This window comes from Nerophis ophidion, linkage group LG17, assembly GCF_033978795.1.
Source record: "Nerophis ophidion isolate RoL-2023_Sa linkage group LG17, RoL_Noph_v1.0, whole genome shotgun sequence".
NCBI lineage: Eukaryota > Metazoa > Chordata > Actinopteri > Syngnathiformes > Syngnathidae > Nerophis > Nerophis ophidion.
In genome coordinates, this window is record NC_084627.1 from 12,864,787 (window position 1) to 12,883,702 (window position 18,916).

The 18,916-nt window shown below is 40.4% G+C and overlaps 2 protein-coding genes across 3 annotated transcripts in view; one reads left to right on the forward strand and one right to left on the reverse strand.

Annotated features, from left to right (window-relative positions):
• Positions 1-136: 136 nt before the first annotated feature.
• On the reverse strand, positions 137-14,650 carry LOC133536115 (ribosome biogenesis protein BRX1 homolog). Of its 2 annotated transcripts, none has more exons than XM_061876325.1 (10): positions 14,627-14,650; positions 11,350-11,461; positions 9,238-9,281; positions 9,077-9,147; positions 8,940-8,989; positions 8,793-8,866; positions 8,661-8,711; positions 1,656-1,757; positions 1,463-1,591; positions 137-593 (listed from the first exon to the last, which is right to left on the reverse strand). In XM_061876325.1, exons 2-10 carry the CDS (start codon positions 11,387-11,389, stop codon positions 345-347), a joined length of 810 nt encoding a protein of 269 aa, XP_061732309.1. In that variant the 5' UTR covers positions 11,390-11,461; positions 14,627-14,650; the 3' UTR covers positions 137-344. The 2 variants fall into 2 exon arrangements, with proteins under 2 accessions (XP_061732309.1, XP_061732308.1); XM_061876324.1 differs by lacking the exon at positions 14,627-14,650 and adding an exon at positions 11,601-11,801.
• The window catches only part of LOC133536114 (dnaJ homolog subfamily C member 21-like), a 14,526-nt gene continuing 9,898 nt past the window's right edge, over positions 14,289-18,916 (forward strand). The window contains exons 1-4 of the mRNA XM_061876323.1: positions 14,289-14,654; positions 14,725-14,818; positions 16,612-16,735; positions 16,823-16,954. Of these exons, the coding sequence (XP_061732307.1) occupies positions 14,558-14,654; positions 14,725-14,818; positions 16,612-16,735; positions 16,823-16,954 (447 nt within the window). The 5' untranslated portion in view covers positions 14,289-14,557. The remainder of the gene's footprint in view (positions 14,655-14,724; positions 14,819-16,611; positions 16,736-16,822; positions 16,955-18,916) is intronic.

Below are 18,916 nucleotides of genomic sequence, written 5' to 3' on the forward strand. Positions count from 1 at the left end.
CGCCTCCGCCATCCTAGTCACTGCTGTTGTGTCCTTGGGCAAGACACTATACCCACATGCTCTCAGTGCCACCCACACTGCTTTATATGTAACGTAGATATCGGGTTTCACTATGGTAAGTGCTATATAAATATAATTCACTTGTTTGCTTGTGTTTATTTCAAGAAGTTTAACATACACAATTTCAATATAATCCTGATAAAGCTGTTTTAGTAAAATGCTGAAACAATTGTACTAAAATAAAAGTTACGTTGACATGTAACTTTTAATGTGTAAATACATCAAATTCACAAAAAAATATTCAGATGAATGAATGTATTTTCGGCATGTTTCTGTCTGTCCTTTCACCTGCTCGTCATTTGCTTCCTCGTCCTTTTGAACATCTTCTTATTCTTTTTCTTTTCGACTTTTTCCCCTGCCGGCTCCGTCTCAATCTGAACAGGTTTCTTCTCCGCCGGTGTGTCAAAAACATCATCCGTGATGTCTGTAATGATGTTGGGCTTAGCTTGCTCCCTCTTTATATTTTGCAGCTCCTTCACCATCTGCTTCTCGCGCACCCGGGCCGCCGCTGCCAGACGAATCTCTCGCCTTTGCTGTAGATTTAACAATTGTGATTTAGCACCGTTGGCAAAAAATGATAGTGTATCCGGAAAGTATTCACTGCCCATCACTTGCTCCACATTTTTTTATGTTACAGAATTATTCCAAAATGGAATCAATTATTTTTTTTGCCCTCAAAATTCTACACACAATACCCAATTATGACTGAAAAAGTTTAGTAAATTATAGCTAAATGTATTAGAAATAAAAAAAACTAAGACATCACATGCGTAATTATTCACAGTCTTTATGAAATACTTTGTTAAAGCACTTTTGCCAGCAATTAGTTTTGCCCTTTCCTTTTTGCAGCCCCTCTCATGCTCCATCAGGTCAGATGGGAAGTTTTGTGCACAGTCATTTAAAGACTTTTTTACCCACATATGTTCAATTGGGTTCAAGTCTAGGCTTTTAAATTTTTTTATTTTTAATAAATTTGAAAAAATGCCTATAAAAAAAAAAAACAGATCGTCCTCATAGGGTGTGTAGAATTTTTGAGGACAAAAAAATAATTCATCCCATTTTCGAATAAGGTGGTAACATCACAAAATGTGGAAAAAGTGAAGAGCTGTGAATACTTTCCGGATGCATTGTTCTTTATTTCCAACGTTTTTTAAAACTGTGACCCATGAGAGTCATCTTGAGGAAAAACGACTTTTTTCAGTTCACACAAATGTTTAGAAAAATTCCAAAAGACACTCCAAAATTTTGTAGAAGCATAAAAGCTGTTATAGCTGTAAGGAAAATCTATTTTCAATCCCAATAGTTGTACTGGAAAAGTGTCCCAATAGTTCTATACATCCATCCATTTTCTACCACTTGTCCCCCATCTAACGCTAAATCTCAAATGAAAAGCGAGTGTTACCATGTTGGGAGACTTAAAGCCTGCGTTCTCATAGAGCGTGGGTCCGCCAAAGCTGCCCTGGAAGATCTTGATAAGGTTGAGGACAAAGCGAGGTCCGATTTCAACGAGCGCGGCATCTTCCTCCATGATCTGGAAGCGACAAAATAAGCCATCAATTTGATTCTGACACAGTGTGAGGGGGGAAACAAGTTACCTGGTAGTTTCGGAACCAAATCCTGTTGTCTGCAATGGTGAAAGTGAAGACATGGTCCACAAAGGGCTGACTCTTGGGGTGATAGCGTGGTGTAGAAAAAGTCTGCAATTCATAAATCAAAAAGTTATGAATGAGTTCAAAGAAAGGAATCCCTCTCTTCCTTGCTTGTTTTATCCAGATAATGATCATGTTAAAATACACATCAATACATGAAAGGATTTTGCATTTGATTCCAAGATGGCGGCGCCCGTACGGGCTGCAACATTGCGGAGCTGCTGCTAAAGATGGAACATTTGGCAGAAATACCGGACAATTCTATAAACTTTATGGCTGGCTCACATCGTGGTCACTCCGTGATCACGTACGACCGCCAGACACTTCTGGATGTGGACATATCGGGCCGTTTTGGACTGATTGACGCTTGCGTGCTAGACTTGCTAACTAGCATGGGAATACGTCGGCGGCTACATCCAGCGGCCTGTGAAGCAGGGGAGTCTAGTAGCAGCGGGGGCCGTCTACGGAGCAGACGCCAGCGGTGTGATCGGAAACGCGGATGTCGAGCGGGGCTAAAAACAAAGCAGAAGGCTAATCCCCACAGAACACCACTTCCCTCCATCCTGCAGACGGATTTAAATGAAAGATGCGAGACTACTGGTCTGGGTAAGGAGTCAGTTAAATTAGAACAAGTTTTTTCTGCTTTGAGTGTTTCAGAGTTGGACATGTGTTCTACCGAGGTGGCTAACTATGATGCGTGCAGTTTATCAAAGCAACAAACAAACAATCGGAAAATCCCCGTTACTGAGGTGGCTAACCATGATGCGTGCAGTTTATCAAAGCAACAATCAAACAATCGGAAAATTCCTGTCGTATCAATTCCTAGATATGGTCGTAATTATACTGAATGCACTGGGCATAATAAACACAACATTATTAATATTGCTACTACGGATAATTTGATCAAAAATTCCCTGAAACAGCCCACTACCTATAATATAGGTTTTTTAAACATAAGATCATTGTCTCCCAAAACGTTGTTAGTTAATGATATTATCAGAGACAACAATCTTAACGTCATCGGTCTCAGCGAAACCTGGCTTAAACCAAACGACTTTTTTGCGCTAAATGAGGCATGTCCTCCTAACTTTACACATGCGCATATTGCCCGTCCGCTTAAAAGGGGGTGGGGGGGTCGCACTAATATACAACGAAAACTTTAACCTTAGTCCTAACATAAATAATAAATATAAATCGTTTGAGGTGCTTACTATGAGGTCTGTCACACCGCTGCCTCTACACCTGGCTGTTATCTACCGCCCCCCAGGGCCCTATTCGGACTTTATCAATGAATTCTCAGAGTTCGTTGCTGATCTAGTGACATACGCCGATAATATAATCATAATGGGGGACTTTAATATCCATATGAATACCCCATCGGACCCACCGTGCGTAGCACTCCAGACTGTAATTGATAGCTGTGGTCTCACACAAATAATAAATGAACCCACGCATCGCAACGGCAATACGATAGACCTAGTGCTTGTCAGGGGTATCACCGTTTCCAAAGTTATGATACTCCCGTATACTAAAGTATTGTCCGATCATTACCTTATAAAATTCGAGGTTCAGACGCATGTTCGTCAAACTAATAATAATAATAACTGCTATAGCAGCCGCAACATTAATACAGCCACAACGACAACTCTTGCTGACCTACTGCCCTCGGTAATGGCACCATTCCCAAAGTATGTGGGCTCTATTGATAACCTCACTAACAACTTTAACGACGCCCTGCGCGAAACCATTGATAACATAGCACCGCTAAAGTTAAAAAAGGCTCCAAAAAAGCGCACCCCGTGGTTTACAGAAGAAACTAGAGCTCAGAAATTATGTAGAAAGCTGGAACGCAAATGGCGCACGACTAAACTTGAGGTGCACCATCAAGCATGGAGTGATGGTTTAATAACTTATAAACGCATGCTTACCTTAGCTAAAGCCAAATATTACTCAAATCTCATCCACCGTAATAAAAACGATCCTAAATTTTTGTTTAGTACGGTAGCATCGCTAACCCAACAAGGGACCCCTTCCAGTAGCTCAACCCACTCAGCTGATGACTTTATGCAATTCTTTAGTAAGAAAATTGAAGTCATTAGAAAGGAGATAAAAGACAATGCGTCCCAGCTACAACGGGGTTCTATTAACACTGACACGATTGTATATACGGCGGATACTGCCCTCCAAAATAGTTTCTCTCGTTTTGAGGAAATAACATTAGAGGAATTGTTACAACGTGTAAATGGAATAAAACAGACAACATGTTTACTTGACCCTCTTCCTGGGAAACTGATCAAGGGGCTCTTTGTATTATTAGGTCCATCAGTGCTAAATATTATAAACTTATCACTCTCCTCGGGCACTGTTCCCCTAGCATTCAAAAAAGCGGTTATTCATCCTCTTCTTAAAAGACCTAACCTCGATCCTGACCTCATGGTAAACTACCGACCGGTGTCTCACCTTCCCTTTATTTCAAAAATCCTTGAAAAAATTGTTGCGGGGCAGTTAAATGAACACTTAGCGTCTAACAATCTATGTGAAACCTTTCAATCCGGTTTCAGGGCAAATCACTCCACGGAGACAGCCCTCGCAAAAATGACTAATGATCTATTGCTAACGATGGATTCTGATGCGTCATCTATGTTGCTGCTCCTCGATCTTAGCGCTGCTTTCGATACCGTCGATCATAATATTTTATTAGAACGTATCAAAACACGAATTGGTATGTCAGACTTAGCCCTGTCTTGGTTTAACTCTTATCTTACTGATAGGATGCAGTGTGTCTCCCATAACAATGTGACCTCGGACTACGTTAAGGTAACGTGTGGAGTTCCCCAGGGTTCGGTCCTTGGCCCTGCACTCTTCAGCATCTACATGCTGCCGCTAGGTGACATCATACGCAAATACGGTATTAGCTTTCACTGTTATGCTGATGACACCCAACTCTACATGCCCCTAAAGCTGACCAACACGCCGGATTGTAGTCAGCTGGAGGCGTGTCAATGAAATTAAACAATGGATGTCCGCTAACTTTTTGTAACTCAACGCCAAAAAAACGGAAATGCTGATTATCGGTCCAGCTAGACACCGAACTCTATTTAATAATACAACTCTAACATTTGACAACCAAACAATTAAACAAGGCGACACGGTAAAGAATCTGGGTATTATCTTCGACCCAACTCTCTCCTTTGAGGCACACATTAAAAGCGTTACTAAAACGGCCTTCTTTCATCTCCGTAATATCGCTAAAATTCGCTCCATTCTGTCCACTAAAGACGCTGAGATCATTATCCATGCGTTTGTTACGTCTCGCCTCGACTACTGTAACGTATTATTTTCGGGTCTCCCCATGTCTAGCATTAAAAGATTACAGTTGGTACAAAATGCGGCTGCTAGACTTTTGACAAGAACAAGAAAGTTTGATCACATTACGCCTGTACTGGCTCACCTGCACTGGCTTCCTGTGCACTTAAGATGTGACTTTAAGGTTTTACTACTTACGTATAAAATACTACACGGTCTAGCTCCATCCTATCTTGCCGATTGTATTGCACCATATGTCCCGGCAAGAAATCTGCGTTCAAAGGACTCCGGCTTGTTAGTGATTCCCAAAGCCCAAAAAAAGTCTGCGGGCTATAGAGCGTTTTCCGTTCGGGCTCCAGTACTCTGGAATGCCCTCCCGGTAACAGTTCGAGATGCCACCTCAGTAGAAGCATTTAAGTCTCACCTTAAAACTCATTTGTATACTCTAGCCTTTAAATAGACTCCCTTTTTAGACCAGTTGATCTGCCGTTTCTTTCCTTTTTCTTCTATGTCCCACTCTCCCTTGTGGAGGGGGTCCGGTCCGATCCGGTGGCCATGTACTGCTTGCCTGTGTATCGGCTGGGGACATCTCTGCGATGCTGATCCGCCTCCGCTTGGGATGGTTTCCTGCTGGCTCCGCTGTGAACGGGACTCTCGCTGCTGTGTTGGATCCGCTTTGGACTGGACTCTCGCGACTGTGTTGGATCCATTGTGGATTGAACTTTCACAGTATCATGTTAGACCCGCTCGACATCCATTGCTTTCCTCCTCTCCAAGGTTCTCATAGTCATCATTGTCACCGACGTCCCACTGGGTCATTATTGTCACCGATGTCCCACTGGGTGTGAGTTTTCCTTGCGTGGGCCTACCGAGGATGTCGTGGTGGTTTGTGCAGCCCTTTGAGACACTAGTGATTTAGGGCTATATAAGTAAACATTGATTGATTGATTGATTTAACTAACAGACATTTTATTCACTGATACAAAATCACCAAATAAGTGTAAATCAAGGTTGAACACAGCCAACCATTATAGGCCCTTCATATGTTCTGAAAATTAAATGAATTACCGTATTTTTCGGACAATAGGGCGCACCAGATTATAAGGCGTACTGCCGATAAATGGTCTATTTTCGATCTTTTTTCATATATACGGCACACCGGATTATAGGGCCCATTAAAGGAGTCATTTTTTTTTCTAAACGTAAACACTTGTGGTCTACATAACATGTAATGGTGGTTCTTTGGTCAAAATGTTGCATGGATGATGTTTTACAGATCATCTTCAAGCCGCTTGTTAACACTCGCTTCCGGATACGCCGTTTTGTGGGCGGTCATATTTACGTGGCTCACCTTCAACAGCGTCTTCTCCCCGTCATCTTTGTTGTAGCGGTGTAGCGTGGAAGGAGTGTGAAAAGATGGAACTAACTGTTTTAATGACATTCAGAATGTACTTATATAAATAATGGAGCAGCATCTCCTCATCCGGAAACAACAACGTGTCCCGTGAAAAAACGTTCGACCGGAATTCTTTAATAATTAAAGTTCCTTGGGTGAATAATGTAAACTCACTACACTGGTATGTTTTATCGCTTTCATGGCGAGTTTACTGACAGATACAAGTAAGAACTTTACACTATATTAGAAATGGATGAATGTCCCACAACAAGAAGATAGAGAAAACGAAGAAGCTTATCGATTATGGTGTTGACAGGGACTAAAAAGGCGGACGCACGCAATTTTTCAGGATTTATGCAGATCCCAAATACAGATCAGCAGGGACCAGAAGGTAATAAAAAGTTGCTTTCACATAATATTGCGAAACAAAATGCCAGATAATGTCTTACCTTAAACACACACACACAAACCATAATAATACTCGATGTTGAAGCACATCAAGCGGTGCGGTTTCATAGCCTACCAAAGTCGTACTAAAACATTTTGATAGATTTTTGAGCGTTGTGAGTAATGTTTTATATTTTTAATGGAACATATAAAATGTTGATGTTGTTTACTTAAGTCATATTGCCATTATAGTGCAGTCTACACGTATATCTTGTATTTGACTGCCATCTACTGGACCCCAGGAAGAATAGTCTCCACTGCGGTGTAGACTAATGGGGATCCTTAATAAACTAAACTAAATCTACTAGTCACACTTATCATTACACAATGTACCATTGCTTCGAGGTCGGTAAGCAAAACCAGAATTATTCCACACATTAGGCGAGTTTTGAGGAAAAAAAAGGATCTTAAGTGCGCCTTATAGTTCAGAAAATACGGTTATCATTTTTAAGAACAGTTCAGCTTATACCAGTACATTTTTCTTGGTTTTAGCATATTTAATGTACAAAAGAGGCCATCCAATCTCTTTCACTTTTCAGTATGCAGCTATACGTGGAAAGATTTTGGACATTATACCACTATAAATTGTGTAAAACTTAATTCTACAAAATTTAAACAACATTTAGAAACCAAAACGGATTTCATAGGCCCCCAACAAATTACTTACCTAGTTTATTACTGATAAAAATCACATGTAGAGCAGACATGGCATCTGCAAAGCAGATATTTATGGTGGACTTTTAAATTAAGACCATCATTTTATAGTGGAATTATGAAGACCATAATATATTATACAGCTCAAAAGTTTGAAGACCCTTTCACATGTAAATAAATGGGAACTTTTCAATGGTGTTGTGGACTATATTCATGATATAGGTAAATACGATTGTCACACACACACTGGGTGTTGTGAAATTTGTCCTCTGCATTACACCCATCCCCATGTTCACCCTCTGGGAGGTGAGGGGAGCAGTGAGCAGAGAGGCAATGGGTCCCATTTGTTGTAGTCTTTGGTATGACTCGGCCGGGGTTTGAACTCACAACCTCCCAGTCTCAGGGCGGACACTCTAACCCAGTGGTTCTTATCCCGGGTTCGATCGAACCCTAGGGGTTCGGTGAGTCGGCCTCAGGGGTTCGACGGGACCTCTGTCGCGGAGGTCAAGACACACCCAACTTATCGTAAAAATATTATGGATACCCCCAAACAATGTTCCCTCTAATTTCCATCTGATTCGCAGGGGTTTAATTTGTTGCGAGTTCATGCACTGTGATGGTTTCATTCATTGAACAAAGGTGATGCACGGTTCATTTTGTGCACCAGTAAAAAAAACATATAACTTTGTCTTGAATTAAAAATAAAAAAAGAAGGGTTCGGTGAATGCGCATATGAAACTGGTGGGGTTTGGTACCTCCAACAAGGTTAAGAACCACTGCTCTAACCACAAGGCCACTCAGCTGGTATAAATATATTATGTGTCATTTATTGTGAAGGCCATTCCCTAAAGGTGAGTTAACATGAATAAAGCTACCAGCATTACTTAAAGAATATATTAACCCATAGTAACTAAACTAAAAGGTATACATTTTGATGCAGATTTGTCACCTTTCAACAACGGAAGAATGCTAACCTGGCTTCTTCGTCGTCAAACCCACATTGCATTGTTGGACAAGCAGGTAACAATAATATACCTTTTACTGTCTCTCTCTGGGGAATAATACTACATTTGGCAGTATTGTTGGAGGTCTGCATGTTGTACTTATTAGCGCTCTTGTTGATCCTTTAATTAAAAAAATGCACCCACCTGGATGAAAAGCTCTTTAAGCAAAGCATAGTGGGCCTCCCGGTCAAATTTCTGGAAGAAGAAACGACAAGTCAGTTACTATGGCAAGTTGGCAACCATCTAACCCAATTTTTTTTTTTTTGTCATACCCACCGGATCAAACGACAACAGCGGCCTGGATCCTTTCAGGCAGTTTCCTGTCATCTTGAGCTCAGCCAGTGTATGTACTGTGGTGAAGTTTAAATCAATTACATTTTAACAGTTTGGACTACGAGGGACTGGAGAGCGGCGGTAACTTACTATTCTGAACCAGGAATTTTGCAGAGGGTCCATGAGGGCTGTTTGAAATCCTGCATGGCAAAAGCATTATTCAGTTTTAACAATGTGTGACGATGCAACTGAGTCAAACATGAGAAATTACAGAACAAATACTCAACCACAAATAAAGGTCCTGTTTCTTCTTGGCTTCAAAGAAGAGGCACTTGTTGCAGTTTTTGATCTCGCACACCTATGGGAAAAATATTTATTACAAATACATTAGATAAATAATAACATATTATACAGTAATTAACATATTAGGTAAAAAAAAAAAACTCACTTCATTAATCACAAACAGCTTGTCCTTCCTGTCCATTTTTGTATCTAAAAGGAGTTTAAGATGATGCTATTAGAACAATCACAAACTGATGATAAAATTAACTGGAAATCTCATGTAAAAAAATATATAACAAAGTAGCAAGAAACACGTCGATAATGAATAAAGCAAAAAATGTTCTAGACCAAAAATCCCTCCATATCCTCTACTGCTTACTAGTGTTACCATATCTGATTTATCTTGCAGAAATATGGGGAAATAACTACCAAAGTTTACTTCATTCATAAATAGTGTTACAAAAAAGATCAGTTAGAATAATACATAATGTTGGATATACCCTGTAGCAGTGGTTCTTAACCTTGTTAGAGGTACCGAACCCCGCCAGTTTAATATGCGCATTCACCGAACCTTTCTTTAGTGAAAAATAAAATGTTTTTTCTTAATTTAATGATGTTACTATATTAAAGAAATACTATCCATCAATCCATTTTCTACCGCTTATTCCCTTTTGGGGTTGCGGGGGGCGCTGGCGCCTATCTCAGCTACAATCGGGCGGAAGGCGGGGTACACCCTGGACAAGTCGCCACCTCATCGCAGGGTCAACACGGATAGACAGACAACATTCACACACTAGGGCCAATTTAGTGTTGCCAATCAACCTATCCCCGGGTGCATGTCTTTGGAAGTGGGAAAATACTAATAAAGATATATTTTACAAAAAGAAAGTTAGAGGAATGTACACATGATCCCATGTTTACATCTCATTGTGCAACATGTGACTGTTTTAGTGGGACCTAAATGCGATATCTGAAAGGGGTACAAATTATTTCAAACCCCACCTTGTACAGAGCTCATGAAAAACAATTTTTTTTTATGTTATTGTAAGTGGGCCAAAACACTTATATTAAAAATAATCTCATGGAAATGATTGCTGTCATTTGATTATAATAATAAAACATTGAACTTGTTATTTAGTCAGGTTTGGACGGAGGCTCTGTCGATGACTCGTATGATGACGCGTGCTTTTGACGTCTCGGGTTGTAGTGGACATTATTTTCCAGCCTGATCCAAGCTATAAGTAGTCTGCTTTAATCGCATAATTACACAGTATTTTGGACATCTGTGTTGCTGAATCTTTTGCAATTTGTTCAATTAATAACGGAGAAGTCAAAATAGAAAGATGGAGGTGAGAAGCTTTTAGCCTTTAGCCACACAAACACACAGTGTTTCCTTATTTAAAATTCCCGGGGGTGAAGCTTTACTATGGATCAGAGCGGTCAAGCGAACATGGATCCGACTACATGTCAACCGGCAGTTTTCGGTGAGAAAATTGTGGTAATAATCGGCTTTTACCGGAGATCCGCGGAGCTTCTGTCCTGCTGCAGCTTCGTGACTTTCCTCAGAGACTCTGGCGTCAACACACCCGTGGCCACACCCGTCCGACTTTAAGGTACTATTTAACTCACTAAAACACTAGCAACACAATAGGCAGATAAGGGATTTCCCAGAATTATCCTAGTAAATGTGTCTAAAAACATCTGAATCGCTCATAATTGCAATTGCCTTTTTTTTTTTTCCTTTTCTGGTCCTTCACTCTAAATTTCCTCATCCACGAATCGTTCATCCTTGCTCAAATTAATGGGGAAATTGTCGCTTTCTTGGTCCGAATAGCTCTAGCTGCTGCTGGCTATGATTGCAAACAATATGAGGATGTGAGGAGCTCCACAACTCGTGACGTCACGCGCACATCGTCTGCTACTTCCGGTAAAGGCAAGGCTTTTTTATTAGCGACCAAAAGTTGCAGAGTTTATCGTCGATGTTCTCTACTAAATCCGGTCAGCAAAAATATGGCAATATCGCGAAATGATCAAGTATGACACATAGAATGGACCTGCTATCCCCGTTTGAATAAGAAAATCTCATTTCAGTAGGCCTTTAATGCAGTATGAACAATAATTTTTCAATGTAGACACATATAATCATACTGCTGTGATTATGTGCATCAAGTGTTAATTCGTGGCAAAGGCAAAATATCGCGATTTATATCGTGTATTGTGATATGGCCTAAAAATATCGAGATATTAATAAAAGTTGTGTACATTGTGCACAACTGACCTGCTTTGGAATGTGGCATGATGCTCCTCAGGTCTTGCATTAAATGTCTTGTTCTGAAGTCTATGCCTCTGGAAGAAAAAATGAGAACTCTTTCCTTGTTGATCCATTTTCCCTGGAGATAATAAACCAAGAACATAGACAACAAACATTAAGTTAGTCATGTTAAAATAAGGACATAGTACTTCTATCCAGTTAGCACATTGCAAAGCTATGTGCTAACAAGCGAGCTTCATTCAAGCGCAAGCACGTACCATAGACACCGGTGCCGGGACGGTGATAACATTTGTTGTTTCCTGTGGGTTTTCACTCGGTGGGGTTCCTCCCTCCGCGGACATTTTGAGTTGTTTTGCCTTTTTTCCACCGACATGCTGTCCCCCACGTTTTCGCTTAGGAGCCGACATGTTTGTTTGTACGACAACACACGCTCTGGCACACAACTCTCGCGCGGTTTGAGGAGAGTTCGACCCATGTGCGAGAAGTGAAAATGAGGGACCCCTACTGGCGTAAAGGTGGCATTACACACGAATACGCTACTTTCGTTTGATTGATTGATTGATTGATTGAAACTTGTATTAGTCGATTGCACAGTTCAGTACAAATTCCGTACAATCGACCACTAAATGGTAAATTCCGAATAAGTTTTTCAACTAGTTTAAGTCGGGGTCTACTTTGATTGATTTGTTGATACTTTTATTAGTAGATTGTGCAGTTCAGTACATATTCCGTACAATTGACCACTAAATGGTAAATTCCGAATAAGTTTTTCAACTTGTTTAAGTCGGGGTCTACGTAAATCAATTCATGGTTGTGGAACGATGTTGTGTTACGATGGATGTGAACTCATCTAAAACAGTGGTCCCCAACCACCGGGCCGTGGCCCGGTACTGGGCCGTGGCCTGATAGGTACCGGGCCGCAGAAGAATTTTTTATACATTTTTATAAAAATAAAAAAAATTATATATATATATTTTTAATTAAATCAACATAAAAACACAATATACACTTACAATTTGTGCACCAACCACAAAAACCTCCCTTATTCATGTCAAAAACGGCCCTTTTTCAAATCACCTTTTCATATGATGTACTTAGTCCATACGTACACAAACATGTACTGCATGCGTAGTGACATGCACATTTTTATTTTTACACTTTATTTTCCAAATTCAATTGTATGGTATACTCTTCTGACATCACCAGATATCAGTATAAGTGTCCATACGTCGACATATGATCCCAATTCAGTAGTGTACACGATTTTGGAAATAAGAGCTAAAAGGTGCTGTCCACGCATGTGGCCACTAAGGCCTTTAAAGAAGTATCCATCCATCCATTTTCTACCGCTTGTCCCTTTTTGGGGTCGCTGGCGCCTATCTCAGCTGCATTCGGGCGGTACCCTGGACAAGTTGCCACCTCATCACAGGGCCAACACAGATAGACAGACAACATTCACACACTAGGGACCATTTAGTGTTGCCAATCAACCTATCCCCAGGTGCATGTCTTTGGAGGTGGGAGGAAGCCGGAGTACCCGGAGGGAACCCACGCAGTCACGGGGAGAACATGCAAACTCCACACAGAAAGATCCCGAGCCCGGATTGAACCCAGGACTACTCAGGACCTTCGTATTGTGAGGTAGACGCACTAATCCCTCTCCCACCGTGCTGCTCATATAATATATTTATAAACTCATTTGTATACTCTAGCCTTTAAATAGACCCCCTTTTTAGACCAGTTGTGAAGTGAAGTGAAGTGAATTATATTTATATAGCGCTTTTCTCTAGTGACTCAATGCGCTTAACATAGTGAAACCCAATATCTAAGTTACATTTAAACCAGTGTGGGTGGCACTGGGAGCAGGTGGGTAAAGTGTCTTGCCCAAGGACACAACGGCAGTGACTAGGATGGCGGAAGCGGGAATCGAACCTGCAACCCTCAAGTTGCTGGCATGGCCACTCTACCAACCGAGCTATGCCGCAGTTGATCTGCCGTTTCTTTTCTTTTCCTCCTCTGTCCCACTGGAGGGGGTCCGGTCCGGTGGCCATGGATGAGGTTCCGGCCGTCCTGAGTCGGGACCCAGGATGGACCGCTCATCCAGAGCCGGGACCCAGGATGGTCCGCATGTCCAGAGATGGGACCCAGGATGGACCGCTCGACTGTGTATCGGCTGGGACGTCTCTGCGCTGCTGATCCGCCTCCGCTTGGGGTGGTTTCCTGCTGGCTCCACTGTGGACGGGACTCTCTCTGCTGTGTTGGATCCACTATGGTTGAACTTTCACAGTATCATGTTGGACCCACTCGACATCCATTGCTTTCGGTTCCCCTAGAGGGGTGGGGGAGTATTTGCCCACATATGCGGTCCTCTCCAAGGTTTCTCATAGTCATCATTGTTTTCCTTGCCCTTATGTGGGCTCTACCGAGGATGTCGTTGTGGTTTGTGTTGTGATTTGTGCAGCCCTTTGAGACACTAGTGATTTAGGGCTATATCAATCAATCAATCAATGTTTACTTATATAGCCCTAAATCACGAGTGTCTCAAAGGGCTGTACAAACCACAACACAAACCACTACCACATCCTCGGTAGGCCCACATAAGGGCAAGGAAAACTCACACCCAGTGGGACGTAGGTGACAATAATGACTATGAGAACCTTGGAGAGGACGAGAGCAATGTAAATAATCATTGATTGATTGATTGATTGATATATAATATTTATTTTAATAATTTTTTAAATATTTTTTTATTATTATGATTTTTTTTTCTGTGTGAAAAAATTGTTTTGTGTAAAAACATATTTGATATGTATATACCAACAACACAGTCTGTAACCAGTATGTACTCACCCTGAGGATATAAACTCCAATGCAGTAAACGGCGGTATGCACCTATAACGTTAGTTGCGACCCGCCATAAAATGAAAAAGAAGAAGAAGAAGGAATTATCGCGAGAGTTGGCATTTATCATTCAGCGGTCTCGAAAAAAGCCTGCTTGAATTTAATTACAAATGTATTAAATGAAGCATTCCAAAACATTTAATGGAATACAAACATTAAATGTAAATATGCTCAAAACTAAAACCAGCTAACGGTTGTTGTTTATAAGTTCATATACCGGTAGGTAGCGTGTTACTCTTAGCTAAATGCTATCTACAGTTTCGCCGGTGGACACATTTACTCTACTTGTAGTTTATTTATTTTATTAATAATCATGAAGTGTCATTACGACGTTTTGGGAGTCAAACGGGAAGCAGATGACGACGATTTGAAGAAAGCTTACCGTAAACTAGCCCTGAAATGGCATCCAGGTAAGGAAGAATTTCTAAAAGGGAGACCAGACCCTTTCTGATGGTTAAAACCAACGTGTGATGTTTCCAGATAAGAATTTGGATAATGCTGAGGAAGCATCCGAACAGTTCAAGCTGATTCAGGCAGCCTATGACGTCCTAGGTGACCCCCAGGAGAGAGCATGGTGACTATACGTTTTTATCTCAACTAGGGCTGGGGGATATGGCCTTTTATTAATATCCCGATATTTTTTAAGCCATACCGCGATACAGGATATATATCACGATATTTTGCCTTAGCCTTGAATGAACACTTGATGCATATAGTCACAGCAGTATGATGATTCTATGTGTCTACATTAAAACATTCTTCTTCATACTTCATTGATATATGCTCATTTTAAACTTTCATGCAGAGAGGGAATTCACAATTAAGTCAATTGACCAAAACTGTATTTATTAAACAGTTATTAAGCAGTGGCACAAGCATTCATGCCATTTCCAAAACAGAAAGTGCAAGACTGTCAGAGACATTTTAAAACAAGCTATTAGTGCACTTTTGTGCATGATGTCTAAGATGACATATCAAAACAACACCAAATTAAAGTGCACTTTATGTACAGACTACTACAATAGTTTAAAACAAATAAAGTGCACTTTTGTGCATGATGTCACACAAGATATTTTAATAAGTGTTACATTAAAAGGAGCTGCATATCAAATAGTGTATGTCCTACAGCAGTGGTTCTCAACCTTTTTTCAGTGATGTAACCCGTGTGAACATTTTTTTCATTCAAGTACCCCTTAATCAGAGCAAAGCATGAAAAAAAAGAGATAAAGAAGTAAAATACAGCACTATGTCATCAGTTGCTGATTTATTTATTTGTAGTGGTTTTTCTTGAACTATTTAGAAAAAAAGATATAAAAATAACTAAAAACTTGTTGAAAAATAAACAAGTAATTCAATTATAAATACAATTTCTACACATATAGGTAATCATCAGCTTAAAGTGCCCTCTTTGGGGATTGTAATAGAGATCAATCTGGATTCATGAACTTCATTCTAAACATTTTTTTACAAAAAAACAAATCTTTAACATCAATATTTATGGAATATGTCTATAAAAAAATCTAGCTGTGAAGACTGAATATTGCATTGTTTTTTTTTCACAGTTTATGAACTTACATTCATATTTTGTTTAAGTATTATTCAATAAATATATTTATAAAAGATTTTTGAATTGTTGCTATTTTTAGAATATTTTAAAGAAAAATCTCACGTACCCCTTGGCATACCTTCAAGTACCCCAAGGGGTACACGTAACTCCATTTGAGAACCACTGTCCTACAGTGTGGACGTGGAAATAGTTGCTTCGGCATTTTGTTGGTGTCGCACCAAAATGAGATGTTGACATGCTGTTTGAAGCACTCTTCATTCTCTAGTGCGTGGCTTTTCAAATGATGCTACAAATTAGCAGTGGTGCTACGTTTTATGGAAACGCTTCTGTCGCATAACTGTTCAACATATTCCCGCTTGGGAATGAATTCTTCCGCCATTTATTACAAGATTCGCACCTTCTTTCTCTCGTATTACCACTCGCACCACTCCGCTAGCATCACAGCTAATGTCACCATGCTGCTACCTCTCTGCTCCGCGGGAGCGTATGACGTTGCTCACGTGACAGTATGTGACGTGTGTAAGATGGTGTGCTTGTTTTAAGTCTCTGAAAAGGAGAGACAAGAAAGAGGGAAACAAGCATGCAGTTTAATGCTAGCGGCTCAAAGCAACTGCGTGAGAACGTATACATGAATATCACGAAATAGTCATTTTTTATATCGCACAGACACAAATCCACGATATATCGAGTATATCGATATATCGATATATCGACCAGCCCTAATCTCAACTATAGCATGTGTTCAGGAATTATGTATTATTGTGGGTGATATGTAAATTCCCCCATTTTGTGTTTATCAGGTATGACAATCACAGGGATGCTCTGTTGAAAGGTGGAGTAAGCGGAGACTACGAGGACGACAGCATTAACTTGGTCCAGTTCTTCACTGTCACATGTTACTCTGGTTTTGGGGACGACGACAAGGTTGGTGATCCTCAACCGATTTACCTTTAAGATGTGCCAAGTCCTCTAAACTGCCATACAATTGCTTTGCATCTTGTTGGACCTTAGGGCTTCTTCACAGTCTACAGGAATCTCTTTGAGGCCATTGTGAAAGAGGAGATTGAGTGTGGAAGAGCGGATAGTGATGATGATGAGGAGGAGTTTCCGCCCTTTGGGGATTCTCAAAGTGACTACGATACAGTAAGTGAGCCCCACGCTAACTGGTTCCCACCGGGACTTCACATTTAAGTAGTCGCACAGTACCAGAGACTTCAACAAGGCCATCTTTTTCGCTGTCGCTGTACACCTTAAAGTGTCAGTAGAGTGGAAAAAGAGGTAGAATGAAGCTATTATCATATATATCTGATGTATGGCACTGAAAGACTTACAAAAAAGTATCAATCTCACAGAGATTCCCAAGCCATTTTGAGAGATAATTAGCTAGCCAGTCACGTGATGGCGAGACGTAGTGGTAGGAAGCGCAGATCCCTTCCCCACCAACAACAATGCAAATCATGCAGACTTTGTGAGATCCAACAACGATTACTTTGGGAAAAAGTATGATCCAGAAACTCATATCTCTGATCCTGAATTTAAGGACCACAAGCTAAAAGTTTTAGAAGCTATGCTAAACAGCTTTAGTGAAACACTCAGCAGTAAAAACGAGAAATACAAATATGATACTAAGAAAGCTTACTGTACAATGTCTGCTCCCACTGTGATGGCGACCGATAGGATGTCTACATTTTCCCATTTAGATGGAACAATTAATCATAATGCATATTTACAGTTTGACTGTTTGGATACTATGGTCGGCGTTAGGGCTGGGGGATATATTGATACACTCGATATATCGCGGGTTTGTCTCTGTCCGATATAGAAAATGGCTATATCGTGATATTCGAGTATACATTCTCACGCAGTTGCTTTAAGCTGCGGGCATTACACTGCATGCGTTTCCCACTCTTTCTTGTCTCTCCTACTCACAGAGACTTAAAACAAGCACACCTTCTTACATACGTAACGTGTGCGACGTCACACGCTCCCGCGGAGCAGACAGATAGCGACATGGTAACGTTAGTTGTGATGCTAACGGTGTGGTGCGGGTGGTAATAAGAGAGAGAGAAGGTGCGAATCTTGTAACCAATGAAGGAAGAATTAATTCCCAAGAAAAACAGCACGTCTGGCGGGAATATGTTGAACAATTATGCGGCAAAAGCGTTGCTACAAAAAGTAGCACCACTGCTAATATAGCATCATTTGAAAAGTCACCCGCTAGACAATAAGGAGTGCTTGAAACGCAGCATGTCAACATCTCCATTCAGTGCCACACCAACAAAATGCCGAAGCAACTATTTCCACATCAACACCGTACGAAAAAAATAGTCAACAACAGAAGTAGATAACGTCCGCAGTAACCTACCACATAGCGAAGGACATACACTATTTGATTTCCTATTATGCAGCTCATTTTTATTTGACAGTTATTGAAATATCTTGTGTAGCATCATGCACAAAAGTGCACTTTATTTGTTTTAAACTATTGTAGTGGCGTTCTGTACAAAAAGTGCACTTTAATTTAGTGTTGTTTTGATATGTCATCTTAGTGACATTATGCATAAAAGGGCACGCATAGCTTGTTTTAAAATGTCTCTGACAATCTTGCACTTTCTGTTTTGGAAATGACATGAATGTCATTACACCTTGGTCAATATTCAAGTCATGAAATGTAAATTGTATTGTTGGCGGTTGGTTTTCTGGTCGAAATAGAGGACCTCCCATTTGCTCCATTGTAAGCAGACTTTTATTTACATTTATTTACAAGTTAGAATGCGTAAAAAAACCCATCCGTCGGCATGTCTTTTATAATGATTGTTAATGATGGGTAGAATTCCAAAAGAAAGTGCAGTTCCCCCTTAAACAGAAGTAATAACCGATAAAACTATATAGTGATTATAATGTGATGTACTCATAATAATACATACGATATTTTGAATGCTGATTGCAACATCTCCGAATTTGGTAATCAAACCCAAGATACACTGAGATGCATGTAACTATCAAACAGCTTGTGTGTAATAAGGTCAATACTTACAGTAAAAACTTTTTTCGAGATCAATAAAAGAAAAGACTGGCACATTCAGCTTTATAGCAAAGGCTACT

Coding starts and splice junctions, on each gene's coding strand:
- LOC133536115 (XM_061876324.1), bottom strand. CDS start 11,750: ATGTCGGCTCCTAAGCGAAAACGTGGGGGACAGCATGTCGGTGGAAAA. Junction 8,990..9,076: donor AAACAGGACCTTTATTTGTG/GTTGAGTATTTG, acceptor TTTGCCATGCAG/GATTTCAAACAGCCCTCATG. Junction 1,758..8,660: donor TTAAAGAGCTTTTCATCCAG/GTGGGTGCATTT, acceptor TATGAATTGCAG/ACTTTTTCTACACCACGCTA.